The sequence below is a fragment of the Alosa pseudoharengus genome, unplaced genomic scaffold, assembly GCF_046254945.1.
Source record: "Alosa pseudoharengus isolate Yale_2024_CS ecotype anadromous, Long Island Sound unplaced genomic scaffold, YU_APseudo_1.1 YU_APseudo_1.1_scf_1, whole genome shotgun sequence".
Taxonomy (NCBI): Eukaryota; Metazoa; Chordata; class Actinopteri; order Clupeiformes; family Clupeidae; genus Alosa; species Alosa pseudoharengus.
In genome coordinates this window covers 14,554,227-14,575,959 of record NW_027468564.1, presented here as the reverse complement: position 1 = coordinate 14,575,959, position 21,733 = coordinate 14,554,227, and the positions used below count along the sequence as shown (strand labels likewise).

At 43.4% G+C, this 21,733-nt stretch overlaps 1 protein-coding gene across 1 annotated transcript in view; it reads left to right on the top strand.

Moving 5' to 3' along the window:
* LOC143117137 (stonustoxin subunit beta-like) overlaps positions 1 to 21,733 on the top strand; it is a 79,107-nt gene that overhangs the window by 50,457 nt on the left and 6,917 nt on the right. Inside the window, exon 3 of the mRNA XM_076278665.1 lies at positions 556 to 1,953. Coding sequence (XP_076134780.1) covers positions 556 to 1,953 — 1,398 coding nt within the window. The remainder of the gene's footprint in view (positions 1 to 555; positions 1,954 to 21,733) is intronic.

Here is a 21,733-nt window from a genome sequence, read left to right as displayed (position 1 = left end):
TAATCAAATGCATTTGTTCAACTTTATGAGGAAGATTTGAACTCTAGGCTACTTGGAATGCACACATCTTGTGTGTGCAGGAGAGAGAATAGGGCTCAGGGACATCGATTACAGAACTGTAGCCTTTTTAGGGCTGTATAAAGTTGACCAAATTAATATAGGCTGCTGTTGTTAGGCATAAATAAAGTACTTTGTTGGCTACATTATCAGCTGACCAATGCACAAGCTTGCAATTGCGAAACGGACTAATACTGCAACCCTTCCAACGTTGTGAACGAATGTTGACTATTTCCCGTATTTTGGGTGAGAAACCCGGGAAATCTCCCTTATTTTCAATGCTCAATGCTGACAGCTAAAGACATTGAACATTCCTTCCTGGGATGGAAAAGGCTCCATTGCCCCTCATTTTTGGCTTTGTTAGATCTAACACTTTGTGTCAATTGTTATGTATAATGGTATGTATGTACCATTGGAATGCCAGTTACTGTATCAGTGCCAGTTACTGTATCAGTGCCAGTGTTGGTAATGCAGCTGGTGTCCGTCATCTCATTTCAGGAATCAGGCTCTGGGATGAGGACATCAAAAGCAAAATAATCATCAATCCACAGCCTGAGACAAGATTCCAGGTGTCAGCGTCGGAGTCCCTCCGTGAGAAGACCAGTCTGCTGGATGTGAGCGCCTCAGTGAAGGCCAGCTTCTATGGTGGGCTGGTGCAGGGCGGAGCATCTGGCAAGTATCTGAACAAGAAGACGTCCTCTGCTCGCCAGTGCAGCGTCACACTAAAATACCATGTGACTACCGAGTTTAAAGAGCTTGTGATATCTGAACTAGAGACTCCAAAGTTGGAGGTTTTGGACAAGACAGATGCCACACATGTGGTGGTTGGAGTGCTCTATGGGGCTCATGCACTCATGGAATTTCGAGACACCGCCAGTGATGCCTCAAGCAAGCAAGAAATCCGGGGAAACCTGGATGTGATGATCAAAAAAATACCACAAATTGACATCAGTGGGGATGGAAGGGTACAGATGGACGATGAAGACGTGGAGAAGGTGAAGACCATGAGCTGTGAGTTCTATGGTGACTTTCATCTCGAAGATCTTCCATCTACCTATGAAGAAGCTGTGAAGGTGTACAAAAAGCTGCCAGGCCTGCTTGGGGGAAAAGGAGAGAACGCCGTGCCTGTGAAGGTCTGGTTGTATCCACTGAGCAAGCTTGGTGACACAAATTCCAAACTGAAGAAAATGATCTCAGACCTCCTGGTGTCAGCATTAGAGAAGGTGATGGATGATTTCCACCAGGCTGAGATAAGAACCAATGACCTGCTGGAGAGGAGCAGACAGATCAAGGCTGAAGACATCGTCAACAAACTGAAGCAGTTTCAAAGCTGCCTGAGGGTTTTCATTGTTAAGTTCCTGCGGAAAATGGGAGCACTGATCCCAGCCATCAGAGGAGGCACCATGGAGGAAAATGCCCTGGGAGACCTCCTGAAGTCCCAGGATGCATCTGGCTTCAGTGAGAAAGAAATAAACAAGTGGCTCGATGTAAAGGAGACTGAGATCAACATTGTCTCGATGAACATCAACAAACTGAAGTCTGAGATTAAACCTTGTGGCCCTGAGCTCGACTCTTTCCTGCTGAACCCAGATGTGACCAATGCCTTTGTGTTCTGCTTCACCTCTCTGATGTATGATGAACCGTACCTGAAAAAAATCTCACAATCAGCTGAGAACTTCTGGAGCGCTTCCAACACCAGCACACCTGAACAGGACCATCCAGAGGAAGTTCCTTGGTACAAGAGATCAGAGGTCAAGAGGGCTTTACATTCCTCAGTTTGCTTCTTTAACATAACACCCTTCAAGAACAAAGTGATCAGTTTCATCTCAGACCCAGAGTACCCAGGAGCTTCAGTCCGCGAGTACCACAGTGCAGACCCTAAGGATCATGTAACAAGTAAGCTTCATTACATTCAAAATCCTCTATTACAATTCAAAATATGTGTCTTAGTTTTTAGTTTATCAATCACTGTAGAATCCAGTCGTATAACAACCTCTAGTTCTTTTTTTCATATGTCATAAAATTACAACCCCAATTCCGCATTATTAGTGAGGTAATATATGAGATAAAAGTTGGTTCCATTACGCCTGGAGAAAGTCATTCGTTTCTGACAGCGCTACTCGACCAGGGTTCGACCAAGGGAAAACACGTTCTGGGAGGGTGTTTGGCTCGGGGTCATGGTGCAAAGGACCCTAGGGTGAAATTACTCCGAACCATCGCTTTAAAGATGCCCTGCCACATGTATTTCATTACTAATAATAATACATAACCAATCACATAACATAATACTTTCTTGAGTTTTAGTTACGGGCACTGGTCGTAGACTGCTGTGATGGTAGCCTACTGCTCCAGGCTTCAACAGCAACCTTTTTGCAAAGCCTGTAGCATTGTTCCAAAAAATAAACTGAAGCCATTTGATCCTCAAGTCTGGGTTCTTGGGCAAAATGCATATTCTTAAATCCTGTAGATATGTGTTAACTTGAGTTGGAGATGTCCCACCTTCCTCCATACCATACTCAATACATACCATACTCAATACAAAGGCCTTCCTCCATACCATACTCAATACAAACCATACTCAATACAAAGGCCTTCATCCATACCATATTCAATACAAAGGCCTTCCTCCATACCATACTCAATACATACCATACTCAATACAAAGGCCTTCCTCCATACCATACTCAATACAAAGGCCTTCCTCCATACCATACTTAATACATACCATACTCAATACAAAGGCCTTCCTCCATACCATACTCGATACAAAGACCTTCCTCCATACCATACTCAATACAAAGGCCTTCCTCCATACCATATTCAATACACAGGCCTTCCTCCATACCATACTCAATACAAAGTTCAATACTACCTCCACACCATAGTCCAGTGTTTTTCAACCTTTTTTGTGCCACGGCACACTTTTGACACTTAAAATGTCCCACGGCACACTAACATCCTGTGTGAAGAAAAAATAAACATACCATAGCCTAAAATTTCAAATAATACAGATATGGCCTTATTATGGCTTCTATGCAAGACCTGCTCAATAAAACAAGCGCCCTCTGTTTCATTTGTAGGTGACTATATCTAATTTAATTGTTATGAACTGGATATGTGATGCAACATCTTTGATGCAACAGTTGTTTTTCTGGACCAGTGAGTGACATTTGGGTAATTTTCTGCGGCACACCTGATGATCGCACAGTGGTTGAAAAACACTGCCATAGTCAATACAAAGGTCTTCCTCCATACCATAGTCAATACAAAGGCCTTCCTCCATACCATACTCAATACAAAGGCCTTCCTCCATACCATACTCAATACAAAGGCCTGTATTGTATTGTTATACAAATGAACCAAGTATACGGCTGATACATTTTGGCCTTGACCATTAACAGAAAGCAAATTCAACCACCTAAAATGTATACCTAGATACCTAGATGTGAAATAACATGACTTATATGTGTCCCACCTTCCTACATACTGTTGTTCACCATGCATACTGCTTAATCCTGTATAATTATTGGTGAACAAAGAGTACTGCTGATACATTTTGGCCTCACCCTCTGGCCAGGCCCATTGTCTATTTTTTCAGTGATGAAGATACTCCTTGGGTTCAAGCTTGGTTTGAAACTTTTTGGGGATGGGGATTTTACATGATCCTTCATCACTGGGCTAGTGTGCCCTGCTGTGTTAATATGACCATGCTGATGCTAACAGCTGCAGCTCCCTCAAATCTAGGTTATCTCATGCATATTAGGCTAGCTTTTTCCAATGAAAATGAATGCAAAAAAACAGCCCTGCTCCTAACTGAAGAAACATTTACGTTACCAACAATGTTAACAACTACTCAGTTTCACTGCTGCAAGTAGGCCAACAAAGTTGACTGTAAATATGTTTCGCCATATTTAACGAACCAGCTAGCTTTGTGATAACAAAGTCTTACCTTTTGTGTTTAGTCCACTGAAAGTTATCCACATATCAAACGATTAAATCCACAGTTATGGAGGAATTGTTTTGGGGAAACAATTGCACTATATCCAACTTTTGCTGCCCTTTTTAAAATTAAAACACTTAAATCCATAGCCTAGATGAGCATTGCACATAACATTACAACTATGTTGACATGATAAAGCTAAATGCCCAAGAAACATCACATCAGAAAAGTTGTAGGCTACAAACGCAAATTACACTTAATGACAGCTTGTTCGTAGTGTAGCCTAGTGCTGCCTAATTGAAAGGGGATAGGCAAGGTTTATCCTAGGCTATATTAGGCTATTATGTGTAGCACATTTATTGGGCTTTTAACCTCTTTTAACTTATTTGATAAGGAACTGATACAAACTGAGCAGCAGAAAAGCTTTCATAGGCGATACATAAATAGTTTATTATTATAATTAGGCTAGGCTATTATTAATACTATTACTTCACTACTATTACTGTTATTACTGTTATTATTATTATTCGGATGAGCCAATAATGTAAATCTGAGTCTGAAAAGTTGGCTACAAACAGTCTATACTGCTGTAACCGCACTACTGCTATTATTAATTGTTAATTTCCGGGAACTCTTTGAGGCTTCCATGAGCGGCCATTGTTGGAAAAAAATGGAACTTTAGCGTCAATGGAGTTGTCGCAACTCTACCTTTATAGAGTGTCCCAGTGATGCCACTTCCATTTGCCTCCATGGGACCTATCTTTCAAAAAATTTTGAACGCCAGTCTATGGCGAAAAATTAATTATTTTCTGGTCCCGGTTGACTTGTGCCTTGAATTACCCATATGATGTTTGTCAATTTTAAAGACAATTTTTCATGTAAAGACATTTGCAGTTTGTTTCGTAACTATTGAATTACAACATTGTGAAAAATCGTAATTCCAACGACTACAAACCCATCAGTCGCGCTAGTGACGTTAACTCATTCACAGCCACACTAGATTGTACAAGCATACCAGCAACAGGTCTTAATTGGGCTTTCCTTGCCGATGAAAATACCATGAGTCAGAGGATTAAACACATCAGGTAAGTTGTATTCGTCCATAGACTGTACATTAGATACTGTTAAGTGACATAGCAGGCAGCAAGATGCAACCATTAACTAGCATAACAGCTAGCATGCTAATCTTATCGTTTCATTACGTTGGTGACGTACATCATTCGAGACGAGAGATGTAGTCCACTGACCGGATTCGCACAAAACCAACATAACTTTTGAAGTCTATCGAACAACAGTACTTTCTTGACGTGAAAAATTATGTTTTAAATTACACACATCATATGTGAAATTCGTGGCACAATTCAAACTGGACCAAAAAATAATTGTTATCTCTCCATTAACTCCCGTTCATATTTTTTTGAAAGATAGGTCCCTTGTAGCGGAAGTAAAACGGAAGTCACTGGGACACTCTATATGGCTCTGGATGGTTCCAGTGATATCATTGTGATGTCATTATAAAACTGGAATGTAATGCCAGAGGAATTACAATAGTGGATGGAAAGCTGCTGGCTTAATGTTGGTGGGGAAATTCCTGGAAAAAAAACATTAAATCACTTAATCTTTGAGTTCATACAAACCCTCGTACCAAAAGACCTTGTGTGTCAAGGCGTTCTTGAGATATAACACTCAAGGTGTTTTTGACCTTGACATTTGACCTTTGACCTCCAACATCAATTCACTTCATCTTTGAATCCATACAAATACTCATACCAAATTTCAGGCATGTATGTCAAGGCATTCTTGAGATATCGCACTCAGAGTGTTCATTGACTTGACCTTTGACCTTTGACCTCCAACATCAACATCAACTCACTTTATCTTTGAATCCATACAAACACTTGTACCAAATTTGAAGCATATGCGTCAAACCGTTCTGGAGATATAATGCGCAAAGCATGAGATATGGCTGTGATTTTTATTTTGACATACGGGAAACACTTAAACAGGATGTGTAGTTTTAGGGAGCACCAGATTGTATGCATTAGAAGCTGAGACAGTTTGATTCACAGGTGACACCTTTGCCAGTGTTCTAATTAGCCCGGGAACTACTCTGGGAGCTTAATGGGCTGTTCTTTTTGTCTTCTAATCGCGACTTGCATCTCGATAGTGACGTCACGTCTGTATCGGAAAACAGGTAACAGCTGTTTTTTGCGTTCTGTTTGTACACAACACGACGAGTCGGAGATAATGATGGACGCCCCCAGGAAAATCGCTCTTGCATTAGCTCTGAAAGAGTACAGAGAGCTACAATCCAAGTATGTGGTTCATCAGCGAAATATGGAAGAAGATGATAGAAAACGGAGAATGTAAGTACATGTTTCAGCTAATTTGAAAGTAGTCTATGAATGTTTTAACCGCTGTTTAAGTGAAAATTCCGTTGCTACGTATAGGCCTAACTTGTAACGGCTTTTTATGTGTAACATTGTAGCCTAACGCTTGTTGCGACATGCAGATGTCCAATCAAAGGTTAAATAGCGGAAGCGGGGGTTGGGCTACTCATTCACTGAGACATCATTACACTGGAACTGAGTGGGAAATAATGCTCAACTGGAGTGATGCCACCTTTGCTCGTCATCTGAGGATCTCAAAACACCAGTTTGAGTACCTATTGACCAAGTTACAGGACAACGGCCTACACACTGATCACACTCAAGGAAGGACTCCGGTGCCTGATACAAAGAAGGTTCTAATCTTCCTCTGGTATATGGCCAATCAGAACAGCTTCAGGGAGATTTCTGACAAATTTGATGTATCACAATCAGCAGCGCATGGAATCATCCACCAAGTGCTGACCATCATGTCAGGCATAGGAAACACCTTCATCTCCTGGCCAAATGCTTGTGAAAAAGCTGCCTCTGCTGCTGCCTTTCACCGTGTCTGTGGCCTTGATGGGGTTATTGGGGCAATTGATGGCTGCCACATCAGGGTCCAGAGGCCACCCATAAGAGGAGGGGATTATATGAACCGCAAGGCATACTATTCTGTTCTCCTTCAGGGGATTGTGGATGACCGGGCCCGCTTCATTGACATCTTTGCAGGACCACCAGGCAGGGTGCATGATGCCAGAATGCTGAGGAGTTCCACCTTCTTCACACAATGGCAGGAGAAGATGGGGGAGCACTGTCTGCTTGGGGATAGTGCCTACATTGGACATGCCTTCCCATTCATCAAGACTCCAAGGCGTGACAATGGAGCTCTAACGGTGGAAGACCTTAGGCACAACTCAAAGATCAGCCAGGGGAGGGTTATTGTGGAGAATGCCTTTGGCAGAATGAAGTGCAAATGGAGGCGTCTACGTGACCTCCAGAACACCCGCATTGACATTGTGGTCATGATCATTATGTCTGCTTGTTTCTTACACAACATGTGTATCGCTGCTTCAGCCGTATGTCCAGAACACCGACATGGCTGCCCAAGGCAGGATGATCACAATGAGTAGACTCATTTTTACAGTTGAAAAGCTTCTAAATATATTTACTCTTACAATGCATAATGTGGTATTTCTGCATTCTGAGTTCTATCCTTACATAGGCCTACTCTCTCTACAGCAACTATAAAGTTGAATATAATCTGGATCTTAATGTACTTCATCATAATCACCAGAGTGGTTGAATATGTGTGCATTCGTTTTCTGTTGTTATTGATGTTTACTTGTTATATTCTGTGTGTACTAATGATAATGTTTTACCTAAATTGAATGCTTCACCATTTTCTAGCCCACAGTATGGTTTTGAGTAATTAAATATTTATTTTCCATAAAAAAAAAATACTAAATAAGAAACATAGAATAAAATTATTACAAAATATATTATACATACATACACACACACAACTTCACTTAACAAACTAAAGATTTTGAATAAAAAAAAAATATATATATATACAGCTTAACAAACAAATATAATTATATTAAATAATAACATATATTAAATAATAACTTATAATAATAACAAATATAATTAAATAGAGGGAGGATCAAATGTCACTCAGAATTTATCTATCAATCGTGTAATCAGGCTTTCAAAGCCCTGCTGTGAAGTCCTCATCTGGGCCATGGTCTCCTGGTGGCGTTGCTGGCTGGCCATTTCTGTTTCCCGGAGGAAAGTCAGGAGGTCATCGTCCCTTGGACGCTTGCGTGGCATTCTTGGGGTGGTACAGGGTGTTTCTGGTGGGTTGGAGTTGTATGTTGGGCTGGGTGTTGATGTGCGTGAGGTGGTGGCAGAGACAGTAGGTGTTGATGTGCGTGAGGTGGTGGCAGAGACAGTAGTGTGGGAGGTGGTGCAAACCACTGCTTCCTGTCTTCGGACATCCACCCCATCTTTCGTTCCTACAAAAGGGAACACCACATCATGTTGGGCCCCAAGCAGATCGTCCATTTCCTTATAGAACTGGAAACGCATGGGGCCCTTCCCTGTGCTGGTGTTATTATCTTTGACCTTTTTATACCCCTCCACTAAGGTGCACCACTTCCTGGCCACCTTGTCAGGGCAGAATGCTTCATTGTATTGTTCGGCTAGTTTTGAGGCCATATCTGCCCACAGCTCCTTCTTATTTTTCCTGCCAAATTTTAGCCGGCTGTTGAGGTCCCTCATAGATTTTGGGAGACCCTCTCCCTCCCTCTCCAGATGTAGCCTCATCAGGTCAACCAGGAAGAGGGTTTGCTCCCTCGTAAAAAAATCATGCTTCCGCATGGGCAGCGCTATGGGATCGTCGGCAGAGGGTGCCTCAGGGCAGCTGCCTATATAACACATAAAAGCAATATGCCAGTAAGCACAAGGTTATTAACATCCTTACTAATGCCATTAATATGATTAAACTATGGTCATTATTTCCATTATCTTACCAGCTTCAACGAGGTTGACCTTGATGGATAGGTCCCCATCAGCATAGAATACTGTGGGGTCGGCTTCATGCTGGTACAGAGGACCAGGGAACGGCAGGGTCCTCTGTGAATTGAGGAACAGGTCCATGTTCTCTCCTAAATACACTAAAACACACACATACACGGCAATTACATTATAGCCATGATTTAGCTTGAGTAAACATGTAATGGTACTGACCACAATTGGCTTGTCAATCCTTGACCTATGTTTCAGGTCTCAACTAATTATCACACATATAACAACCCTGAAGAGGTTTCCATTGTGTTCAGAGTGGGTGAAGTGCTTTGCTCTAACCAGGCACATTAAGGATTCACCCATTTAAGGCCTATTCACACCAAGAACGATAACTATAATCATAACGATAAAAGCGTTCACAACGATAACAGATAGGCCTAGTTTATGTTTGAACGTCGTCATTCATATTAATTAACGCACGATATATTTATAGTTACCGTTGTCGTTCTTGGTGTGAATGGGCTGTAACCTAATATGCTTGAACAATAGTATCTTTCTGTGTTTAAACGTTAATCAAATATAGACACATGTTCATTACATATTGCCAAACATATTTCACAGTTTGATATCTGAATATTCCGTTATTATTAACGTTAACGGTAACGTTATGCTACTGCTCTGACTCGGCATTGTTGACATAGCAACAGGAGCGTCTCTAGACAATTTTAACGGCACAAGCTACAAAATAACTTATTAGGCGGCACTTGACACATAAAGAGACTGTAGCGACATGCCTATAGGTAACAGTATACAGTGCTGTGTGTACGACTTCTTCATTTGGTTACAACAAAGACAAAAGTGCTTTAAATAGCATAAAACCATAATTTTAACTTACGTGTGATGCTTGTAGTAGCCATCTTGTAAACTGAACTCGGGGTCCTCTGAGTTCAGACGAGTTGACGAGTTGTTTAAACAACCTCGGGAGCATTCTTTTTGCAACGTCTGTTTCGTAACCCAGGTAACCGGCTCGCAAATCGAGTTCGGTGGACAAAAAGAACGGCCCATAACAAGCGCAGCTGGCTTTAGGCCATTATGACATCACAGCCATTCAAGTCTATGGGGGGAAAATGAGCTTTTTAACATTTTTAATCCCCTATTTCTCAAAAAGTATAAACTTTTTAAGGATTTATTTAGGATTTATATAAAATTCTGCAACAGAAGGCCTGCCTCGAATACAGGCTTGCCCAAAAAAAAAGGCCTGTGGTTTGCGCAGCCTACAGTAAGTAGGTCTTAGTGAGTTAGGAGTCCTCTCCACTTCTTTTAAGCTGTCTCAGAGGTGGAAAGTTGCATTCGTTAGGGGCAGGGCCGGGTTAACAATTCATAGACCCTTGGGAACAAATGTCTGATGGCCCCCCCTGCCCCCCAGCCAACGTGAATCGGGCGGTCAGTTAATAGGCCTATATCGTGAAGATTTTTCTTGCCATTTAAGGCACGAGCACATCTGTGAGGCCAAGCCTCACCAAGTAGCCCGTTTGTTATAGTGGATGGAATCCACTATCTTAAAATCTCCTGGCTTCTTCTTATTATTATTACAGTGCATGAAAATGCACTGTACTGTTCTTCCTAGGCTTCTTCTTATTATTATTATTATAAGGTAGTAAGGTATGTGTGTCTGTCACTCCATCTGTCACTCCCGCAACACACTGATATAACTTCACATGCACGGAAATAACACGCACGATTATAGCCCCATTGGTGATGAACTCTAACTTTAATATACAAAGACTGAACCAACAATGCACTCCAAAAAAATGAATGCAATATGAAATATGAAAATGAAAAAAGAATAGCCTAGAATAGATCATCAGAACAGCCGCTCCACAAACGTGTCTTAATTAACGTCATGCAGTTAACAAGGTGCGAAGGAGCTTGCTCTTCTCCGCAACACTGTCTATCACGTCATCAGCATCCAAGTTCATTATGACCTCTTTCTCTGTCGCCATCAGCATTAAGGCCTCCAAATAATCCTGTGACAATCGTGTCCTTAGGCGATTCTTGATGAATTTAAGAGAGGAAAAACTCTGTTCGCATGCCACTTGAGTACATGACAGTGTTAGTAGGAATTAATTTGCTAACCATATATTCACAAGTTCGCCCTTCGATATGATTGCTTCAGCTAGACTAGAATGTATGGGAGAAGTGCGTGTTTGGCAAGGTAGCTGTCCGTGGTCCTGGAGTGCCTGGAGCGGAGATCGCAATAGAGCGATGACCGCTTGCACCCCCCTGTGTAAGGAGGATGAGTAACAGGGCAATTGGTGAAATGGAGGAGTAGGGGGAGGAGGGGAGATGATTTTGCGAACGTCGGAGCGTGTGACGTATGGAAAAGGAGGTCGGCTTAAATAGGCATACCCTGCGGCGACAGTAGGTGAGTTAATTGCTGTCAATCATCCCGCAGGCTCCTCCCGAACTTTGTTTAGAAAACATCATTTCACTAGTTCGCCCTTCGATATGATTGCTTCAGCTAGACTAGAATGTATGGGAGAAGTGCGTGTTTGGCAAGGTAGCTGTCCGTGGTCCTGGAGTGCCTGGAGCGGAGATCACAATAGAGCGATGACCGCTTGCACCCCAAAAGATCACAGAGAAAGGCCGCTACCAACTACATAAGTGCTTGCTGAGCGAGTCGTAAATCCGCTAGATTGGAGCGGATGTAAGAATGGTAGGCATCCGAGGACCAACGGCCCAGTATTTTAATTTGTTGCTCCGATAAGCCGTTGAGCGCAGCTGTTGTGGCAGCTCCTATCCTGAAGGAGTGTGCGGAGTAGCAATCCGCGGGAAACCAGATTTGACTAGACTGATTTTTAAGAGTGTCTGGAACCTGTGGCGAGTGATGGGTAGCCCTTCGTCTGACACGAAGAGCGGGCTAGTAGACGAAGCTTGAGCTGACCAATATGAGATGTAGTGAGATTCTGAGTTAAAGATGAATATGGAGTGTCCTTTTCGGAACTGATCGGTTTTACTCTGTTTGATGGTAAATCGAATGGTGTCTTGGTCTAGCTGCTCTAGATCTGCGATGCACGGGTGGACATCGGGAATGAAGAGAGACGAAGGGCATGTAAACTCGCTACATCTCAGCAGCCCAAAAAAGGCCAGTAGAAACATAACGGAGATGGTGAAATCGGAATATGGTGACACGAACCCTTTGCGAAGGGTAGCGAGCCAGGTGGCGAGAATGCTTGAGGTAATGGGAAGGCGGTAGGGGTGTAACGGTACACAGAAGTCACGGTTCGGTTCATACCTCGGTTCGGACATCACGGTTCGGTACGAGTTCGGTACAATGGAGGGAAAAGCAAAACAAAAATGCAGAAAGCATTTTTTTTTGTACATGTCTCAGGCTGTACCACCTTGTGTCATACAGTCTCTTCCCTGAGCTATCTGCAACTGAAGTGTGTAAGATGTAGGCTAAACAGTACAATAAGTACCCAGACTCTATCTGTAACTTGTAAACAAAATAAGACAATCAGCTATAAAACTGAAAATAGGCCTACAGCATCTCTTATTTCTGAAAGTGCAAATTACATAGAAAATTATTTTTAAAAAATCCACTTATGATTGATGATATGGTGACTGCATCGAAACTGGGAAATAGTAGGGAGTGCTTTGCGTGGAACTGTTTGAAGCACGACCAAGCAGTCCAGTAGGACTGCATGGTCCTGGGTGCGAGGGCTTGAAGGGCTAAGTCGGCAGTGATGGGCTGAAGATAGCTGAGGGGGTGGTTTATAGGAAGATGGTCTCCGAAAAGCTGGGGAGTGGAGTAGGGTACGGGTCCGCCTCTGGGGCCAAGCTTCTGAATCTCTGGAAATTAAGACGAGGAGAGAGTCAGCAATTTCATTGTGGCAACCGGGGACGTGCGCGGCTCTTATAATAAACTGGTAGCTGGCTGCTATCCAGATTAGACGCCTAATAAGAGGGGAAAGCGCAGGCGATTTTGAGCGCGAGTTATTAATGACGTGCACTACGGCTTCGTTGTCGCTGTGGATTAGCACACTCTTGGAGGTCCACTCATTCCCCCAGAGTAGGGCCGCGATGACTACGGGGTAGAGTTCGAACACGGCTGACGATTCGTTTTCAGTTGTTAGCTTTCTGGACTCTAGTGGCCACGGTGATGCAACCCAGCGCCCTTTGAAAAAGCCTCCGAAGCCTGTTGGGGGGGCTGCGTCGGTGTACAACTGGAGGTCTTCTGGAGATGATTGGCAGTCGTCGTAGAACATGCACAGACCATTCCATTCGTCTAAAAACATCCTCCAGAGTTTGAGATCGGCCAGACACTGGGCATCTAGAGATACGATGTCTTCGAGAGATGGGGTTGCTGAGGCGCAGTTTAGGAGATGCGAGATGAAAGGGCGGCCCTGGGGAATGAGTTGACTAGTGGACACTCGACCGCGCCGTGACTGGGGCTATTGCAGAGGGGACAAGATGGCTTAAGTCCTAGGAAAACGCGGTTATGGAGCTCCATATCGAGCGCGCCCCAGTAGGGGTTTTGGTTCCAGAGGCCGACTCTGGCAGCGCATTTAGCTGAAAACAGCCGGTGATACGTGTAAAAATGGGCTCCCCCGTAGGACACGGCTAGGCCGGCGATGATGGCCAGGTAGTCGTTCAGCTCTTTGCGTCGGCTGGGGAACACGAAACAGATGACTTCTGTGTAGGCCTAGTTAGTAAAAGCTACGGTGAACTCGGGAAATGACAGGATTTTTGATGCTGGGCCAGAATGTTTTAAAGACAAAACCAGTTCGCCGCAAACTAAATCCCGGTTATGAAAGGGAATAGGAAGGGAGGGAAGAATGGTAGAAAGGTCTACGTCTGCGCCTGACAAAATGAGGTTCCTGGTGGACGCTGTGACGGGTGGTGGTTCGAATGCTGCAGCGTGGGGAGGCGGTGGCAGGGCCTGTGCTGTGGCTAATGAATAGCTTGGAAGCCGGAATGGGACGTCGTGATCCAAAGCACTCGCTGAATGCTGATGACCCGCTGCGGCGGGCTGGTCTAGTGCGGAGCCGGGGAAGAGATGGGAAGGGAGAAAAGGGGGGAGGGAGGGAGCGGTCGCTGATGCGACCGGAAGGGGAGCAACCTGGGACAGGGTCGCAGGAAGTGGGACGGGGAAGGAAAGAGGGTTAGGGGGAAGTAGCGACGCTGTCTCTATCGGCGCCGGCTGAGACCAGGTGCTCGCTAACTCATAAGAGAGATGGGGAGCTAGCGAGGTGAATCTTCGAGCTGACGCTTCGTGAGTTGAGGCGTGCAGTACAAATGCTGCAGCGTGGGGAGGCGGTGGCAGGGCCTGTGCTGTGGCTAATGAATAGCTTTGCAGCCGGAACGGGACGTCGTGATCCAAAGCACTCCGAAGGAACCGCGCCGGGATGCCAGGAAGAGCAGCTTGCTTCCTGGTCTGGGGAGGAAAACAAGGTAAGGGAGCGGGAGGGCGAAAAGACCGGGCTATCCGACTGCGTTAGAAGGCGGAGGAGATGGAACTTCCTATCCGACCTACGGAACGCGATGCCGCGGGAATGGAATTGCTGCGGATGCAAGCCACTGTCCAGTGGGTAGGGTCATCGCCTTGCTGGAGCTGGGTCCTGGTGCTGCCGCGAGTTGAGGCTGCTGAGCGGGAAATGCTGCCCCGCATGGGGGCAGGAGAGGAACACCTTCTGCGACCCTGTGTCCTGGGTTCCCTACGCTGGCGGCGAGGGGAACGAAAAGGATTATTTTCGCCCGGCGGAGGGCCCTGGGTGTCGGGTGTTGGCGGGATGAAGTTGTCCTCCAGATCGCTGGAAGAGGCGTGGATTTCCAGTTCCATGAGAGCTGTCTTGTCTTAGCAAACGATACGCAGACTGATTGGTTTCGCGAACGTCGGAGCATGTGACGTATGGAAAAGGAGGTCGGCTTAAATAGGCCTACCCTGCGGCGGCAGTGGGTGAGTTAATTGCTGTCAATCATCCCGCAGGCTCCTCCCGAACTTTGTTTAGAAAACATCATTTCACTAGTTCGCCCTTCGATATGATTGCTTCAGCTAGACTAGAATGTATGGGAGAAGTGCGTTTTTGGCAAGGTAGCTGTCCGTGGTCCTTGAGTGCCGAACTTTGTTTAGAAAACATCATTAGTTGTAGGCACAGGCAAACAGGTTTAACTGCTGGAGAAGGAAATAGCAACAGATTGCACCATTCTTGCAGGTAGCACATTTCTTGCTCACCAGGTTTATTTCTGTATCTTCCTCTATCTCCGCAGCATCATCAAAGTCTGACGCTCTTACTGTGTACTCGTTTAGAGGAGACTTTTTCAGGCTGTCCCAGTGCGTAGTGAGCAGTGTTTCCCCTACAATGTATTCTTTAGCGGCGCAGTGCCGCTCCTGGAATTCAAGCGCCACTGCAAAAAAAGTTGCCTAATTAAAAAAAAAAAAACATGCAAGTGAACTTCAGGAACAGCTGCCGTTCGTTCAGGTTTGATGTCAACAAATAATAGTAGGCTAACGTTGAAGGCGCAGTCAGGGATTCCACAGGAGATCACGCTTGTTTGTGTTGATGTTTAAGTTTATTAGCACATGCAATTTTGTGCAAAAAAACGTAGCCTACATTATGTTAACCAAGGAACCAAGTTAAACACACCAGCGAGGTAGCTCGCCCCTACCTTCAGTAGCCTATTCCCAGATAAATTCCACGCATTGTTTCGTTTTTGTTTGTGATACAGGCAATGCTTTCAAGCCCTGTGTTGCTAAAATACCTAGGCTGTGAAACTAAGGTCTAGCTAGCCTATTGGTGGGTTTAATTGAATTTGAGTAATAGGATATGCAACCATTTACATTTGGAGATAGTTTGTAATTCCTGTAGAGCTCACCAAAATTATAGAAATGATACAAGACACTTATCTCTTATAATCCAAGATAGATTTTCTTCGAGTTTTTGAGCATTTATTTTACCAAATGACATGGAAAACATAATTCATTTCATCCACATATTCTTATGCACCATGCACAACAACGCTACTAAATTAGCTTAAAGCCGTAAGAATCAAGCAAGCCCCACGGGCCGTCACGGCCTTAAAGTGACAGGCACTCAATTCGACTTGCACAGCACCAATACAGTAGCCTGGGTGCCATTCCGAACTTAGTCCCGCCCACAACGTTTGAGGTCGGGAAGTTCGGTCTGGCATTGATCAATAGTGGCGCGAGTATGCTCGCCCAAATACTGGCGGGCCAATCAAATTGTCAGGGCGGGCTTTATACGATGATGGACAGATGCTCAACAGTAACGTAATCCACCACGTCACCAAAGAGCGCTTGGGTTGAATTCGTTTACAACAACGATGGCTGCCGCTGGATAATTGAGATGTGTAGATTCTGCTATCAGGTCTGTTCTAGAAGATATCGATAGCGAATTAATTTTAAAAGAGGAACAGAGTAACGGGATCAAGGCATTTGTTGATAAGAAAGATGTTTTTTGCCGTCTGACTTAGTAAATAACTCCCAATGTCGTGATATGAATCCCATGTTGTAAACATAGTAGCCTAGGTATCGTTGTACGTTCGCTAACTCAGACTTGGTACAATCATAACGTTAGTGTGATTGTAGCGAACTAGCTGTTAAAACATTCTAATGTAGGTTATACTGTTTTATTTCTATCAGTGGTCAGGCTGCAAAAGGGCAGAAGGGCATTTGGGTGTTGCTTTATGTACTCAAGCACCATACCCATATTGGTAGGCTAGTCACTGTACCCCTTATAAGTGATGTATTCTTTTTAGATGTCAGTACAGTCATTAAAAAGTACTAAATGATACTACTCATAATTTCTTATTTTTACTGTTACTTATTGGTTGCTTTTTGTACTACTATATATTCCAGGTACACCTGTGCTGACATTGACCGCTTCTGCTGATCGGGAATCCAGAGCCAGGGTTATGAAACAGCTTCAGATGGACAATCCAATAAATTTGGCCCTGAGCCCAAACAGAACAAACATCAGAGTGGGTCTGATTAAAGTACCTGGCCATACACTGGAGTGCCTACACTGGATTGTGAGGGATGTTAGTACAAAGCTTGACCCAGCAGTTAAGACGGTACTTTAATGGAGTCACTAGTTGTCTGCGGAAAGCTTTGTACTGTCATTTTGAGGAACACACCACATCTGTTGATCTAGGACATCTGTGCTGCACTCACTGCCATTCTGTTTGTTCTTGTGAACCTGAAGGTTGTGGGGAGCTAATCCCCAAATATGAACACTTTCAAGGGGAGGTTTCATCACACCACAAACACAGAATAGTCACACCTAAGGGCACACTTTTGATCAGGGAACTGTTACAAACTTACAGGAGTAGTTTACTTCAGGACCATAAAAACATACCACTTTACACATTCGACACAGCCTGCACTGGTTTTGGAGATGAACTCATTGATCAGTTTTAGAACAGTGCACACAGATATTTGACCTGGACTTCATTATCCATAATCTCCCTACATACAAGCTGGAACATGCAAAAGAGATACTATGAATTATGCATGAGGTTTTTGATGACATCGAACAGAGTCAAACTAATTTGTTTGATGACTGTGTTGTTCAGGATGACCGTGTTCAGGTTGACATGGATTACACTGGTTATTTTGATGATGAGGATTATAAGATACAATCATCCCCAAGTAACTTGGAATCAGGCTTGTCAATGTTGAAGATCTCAGGCTAGCTTCAAATTCAGGCTCAAATTTGTAGCTTCAGGGTCCTGTTGTTGTGCAAATGCCTTTTTTTTTACCTCTGTTACATTAATATTTTTGAATAAAATTAAAATGGTTTATACTTCTCTACTGGTTGGTGATGTTTCTGCATTTAAAGACAAACAATAAGACATGTCAATAAAGATTTTTAATATCTACACATAATAGGTAATGTTTGAAGATATACGCTGAACTTTGAACATACAACCAATAAGAAAACACAAAAATGTTTTCAAGAATGTGGATACTACTAAACTATTATATGAAAACAATTATTTACATTGTCATTTACGAAAACAATATTTACAAATTACCATCACCATTTACATTTCACATTTACTTAATTATTTAAATAGGCACATTTTGCCAGTCCATTATTTTCTCCTGGTAATTCAGCTTTGCCAATACGTTTCTCTTGAAATTCGGGAATGCATGAGACTGCCTGCCTGGGTGGTTGTGTCTCCCTGAAAACGTTTACCAGTGTTAAAACGTCCTGTTCTCGGGCCACATGATGAATGCCAGCCGGCCTTGTCAGCTCCAGCTCTGTGTCCGTTTTGTCCATTAGCTCTTTGACGATGCCAATGGACCTACTGATTCTGGCTGCTGACATTTCTGACATGTTTGGTCCCAATCCTCTCATAAATGATTTGAGAAAATTGTTTAGGTGTTCCAGGTGGAGGTCAAGTGGATGGAAAATGGGTGACAACCTGAAATATAAGTGAACACATCAGTGTGAAGAATTACAGTATAGCCTAATAAGTATAACGTGCATTGACAATACATTGGAAAATACAGACTGTTAAATATGGTGACACCAGATGCAATTGCTGAGCAGGTCAGAGAAACACTGCCCACCCCCCACAGAGGTGCAGAGCACAGAAGTGGGGGTTGGATAACATGCTAGTCCATTACAAAATGAAGTTTCTACATATTGACAAAGTGACAGAGGCCAACTTACACATCAGGTACAAGTTTATCCTGGTAACATTTGCTCACACTACACTGAAATTCGGGCTGGCTTCCAGAATACTAGGCATGTCAAAATATGACTAGATGATTTAATAATAGATAGATTTCACGGAAATGAGGAGTGTGGGAATGCACAGTGTTTATCACATTGGACAATAATCACGACTCACTATTAACTCATGTGAAACGTGGCAATCGAGGTTATTCTCATAGTCATATCATAAGAAGTAGAAATGTATTAACAAGCTTACCTCTGTAATGCTTCTTCGCGTTTTTGTACCGGTTGGAGTTGACGGATTGGGGCAGAACTTCTTCAGAGTCCGGGGCGTCTCTGATGCCTCAGATGAACACGGTTCTTCAGGCTGGTCTCCTTCGTCTTCTGTCCATTTTTTAAACACGGGCATGTCGCGTTCCAACCGTGTTATAAAGTTCTGACAGGACCGACAAATGCGATGCGATTTGTTTGCAGTGTTGTGGAGTTGTAATCCTAAACGGATAACTTGATCGTATATGCATTCACCTTTACTGTTTCTCTCAAAAATGAGGTTCGTGTGTTGAAGAACTCCGTGTATCCTTACATTATTTTTACACCTGCGAAAATCGCTCACATTTTCTTCTTCTAGCGTGCAGTTGAGTTCTGTTGACATCAACTATGCGTCGCTTAACATACGTCACACACTCCGTTGCTCTGATTGGTTGTAGGTCTATCCAATTGAGTGCAGAGGCATTTTTTTTCCTGGTTCGTTTGAAACACGCCCCATAATCACAGCTCTATGGAGCAGTATCAGACTCAAATTCTGACTAGAATTGAGTATGACTACGTCAGGCTACCAATACAGTGTAATGACATGAAAGAGAAGTCTCATAGTTTATACAGTGCTGTGCAGCAGTTAAGACACCCATCCTGAAATTGACTAAAGGGAGGAATAAAAAACATCTTTTGCCTTTTGTCTTAATGCCTTAATTAAAAAAAAAATAGGACATGAATTATTTTTGAATGTATCATGTATCGTAAATCATTCTAAATAGTAATAGTTTGTACAGTGGCTTAGCCTACAGTGTACAGTGGCTAATTACTAATGTAAATGAAAAAGGTAAAAGAAAAACATGAATAATCCTGTTCAAGTACTGCAATAATCATGCTTTGTAAATGCTTGTGTTGATGGTTATGTCATAATTTGTAACACTCAATCTGTCCATTTCTTTCACAAAATCCACCAGAAGTCACCATTAAAGGAGTCATTTTTTCAACATTTTCTTTTTTTTTTGGTGGGGGGGGGGGTTCCTACAATCAATAGCAAAATGTCTGGGGGGAAACACTGGTGAGGTGTGTCAGTTCCGACTGTAGATTTTTGACCGTAGCATCTTCACTAGATTTAAGCAGACATTCACTTGTGTTTGACCGTAGCATCTTCACTAGATTTAAGCAGACATTCACTTGTGTTGACCGTAGCATCTTCACTAGATTTAAGCAGACATTCACTTGTGTTTGACCGTAGCATCTTCACTAGATTTAAGCAGACATTCACTTGTGTTTGACCGTAGCATCTTCACTAGATTTAAGCAGACATTCACTTGTGTTTGACCGTAGCATCTTCACTAGATTTAAGCAGACATTCACTTGTGTTGACCGTAGCATCTTCACTAGATTTAAGCAGACGTTCACTTGTGTTTCGAAGTGCATTTGTGGGCAGTTTATTAGCTTTTATAAGGGGAAAATTCCGAGGATCAAAGGACACACACACACACATCCTGTATCCTGTAGATCACTCTCAGTAGACACATCTATACCTACACACACACACACACACACACACACACATCAAACACACATACCACACACACACACACATCAAACACACATACCACACACACACACACCACACAAACACACACCACACACACACATCCAGTATCCTGCAGATCACTCTCAGTAGACACACTGTTACGACCCTGTGCCCTTCAGGCCTTCTCCTGTCAGTGCACGGGCAGGGCTGGGCCTGGTTGGGCTAATGCCCTCATTGATTACACCTATGGTTAGGGTGGGGCTATATAAGGGGTTTCCTATCTCTCTCATAGGAACTTTTCTTCCTTCTTGCAGGCACTCACTTTGATTCTCTCACACTTGCACTTTGCTCTCTCCCCTCATTTCTATCTCTACCTCTCTTTCTCTTTTTTTGTCTTTAGGCCTACATCATCTAGCTTCTCACATACTGACCCGTCTTTGCATCCATCCATCCATACATCCATCCATACACGCACGCCACCACTCCCATTCATTTCCCCCTAGACATGTTGCTATTAGTAACCTTGTGCTTTACTTTAATAAATTAATATATTTGGTTTGAACCTTGTTGTCCGTGTCCCTCTTTATGTTTCGGTCTGGGAACGAGCCGACCGTAACAACACTTATACATACACATACACACACACACATACACACACACACACACACACACACACCACACACACACCTATACACACACACACACACACACACACCTATACACACACACACACACACCACACACACACCTATATACACACACACACACACACACCTATACACACACACACACACACACACACACACACCTATACCTACATACTCTCACACACACACACACACACACACCTACACACACAGACACACCTACCTACACATACACACATACACACACACACACACAGACACACCTACCTACACACACACACACACACACACACACTTATACACACAGTAGCACATTTTAATCATGGATAGTTGGACAGTAGCACATTTTAATCATGGATAGTTGGACAGTAGCACATTTTAATCATGGATAGTTGGACAGTAGCACATTTTAATCATTTTGTATATCTATAGTGGCTGGTGAAAGAGTTGAGTGGCTTTTTTTTCGGGGGGGGGGGGGGGGTGGATGTCAGTGGGTAGTGTCCCCACGAAAGCTCAGACCAAAGTCTCCAGCTGATCAGGCTCTTCTGCTCTACAATAGTGCTGTGGAGTGGATGACATTCATTGTCCAAGATGTTGATCAGTTTGTTCAGGGTCCTTTTGTCAGATATTGAAGTGGTGCACTCCAGTTCAGCTCCCACTACAGAGCCAGCTTTCCTTACCAGCCTGTCAAT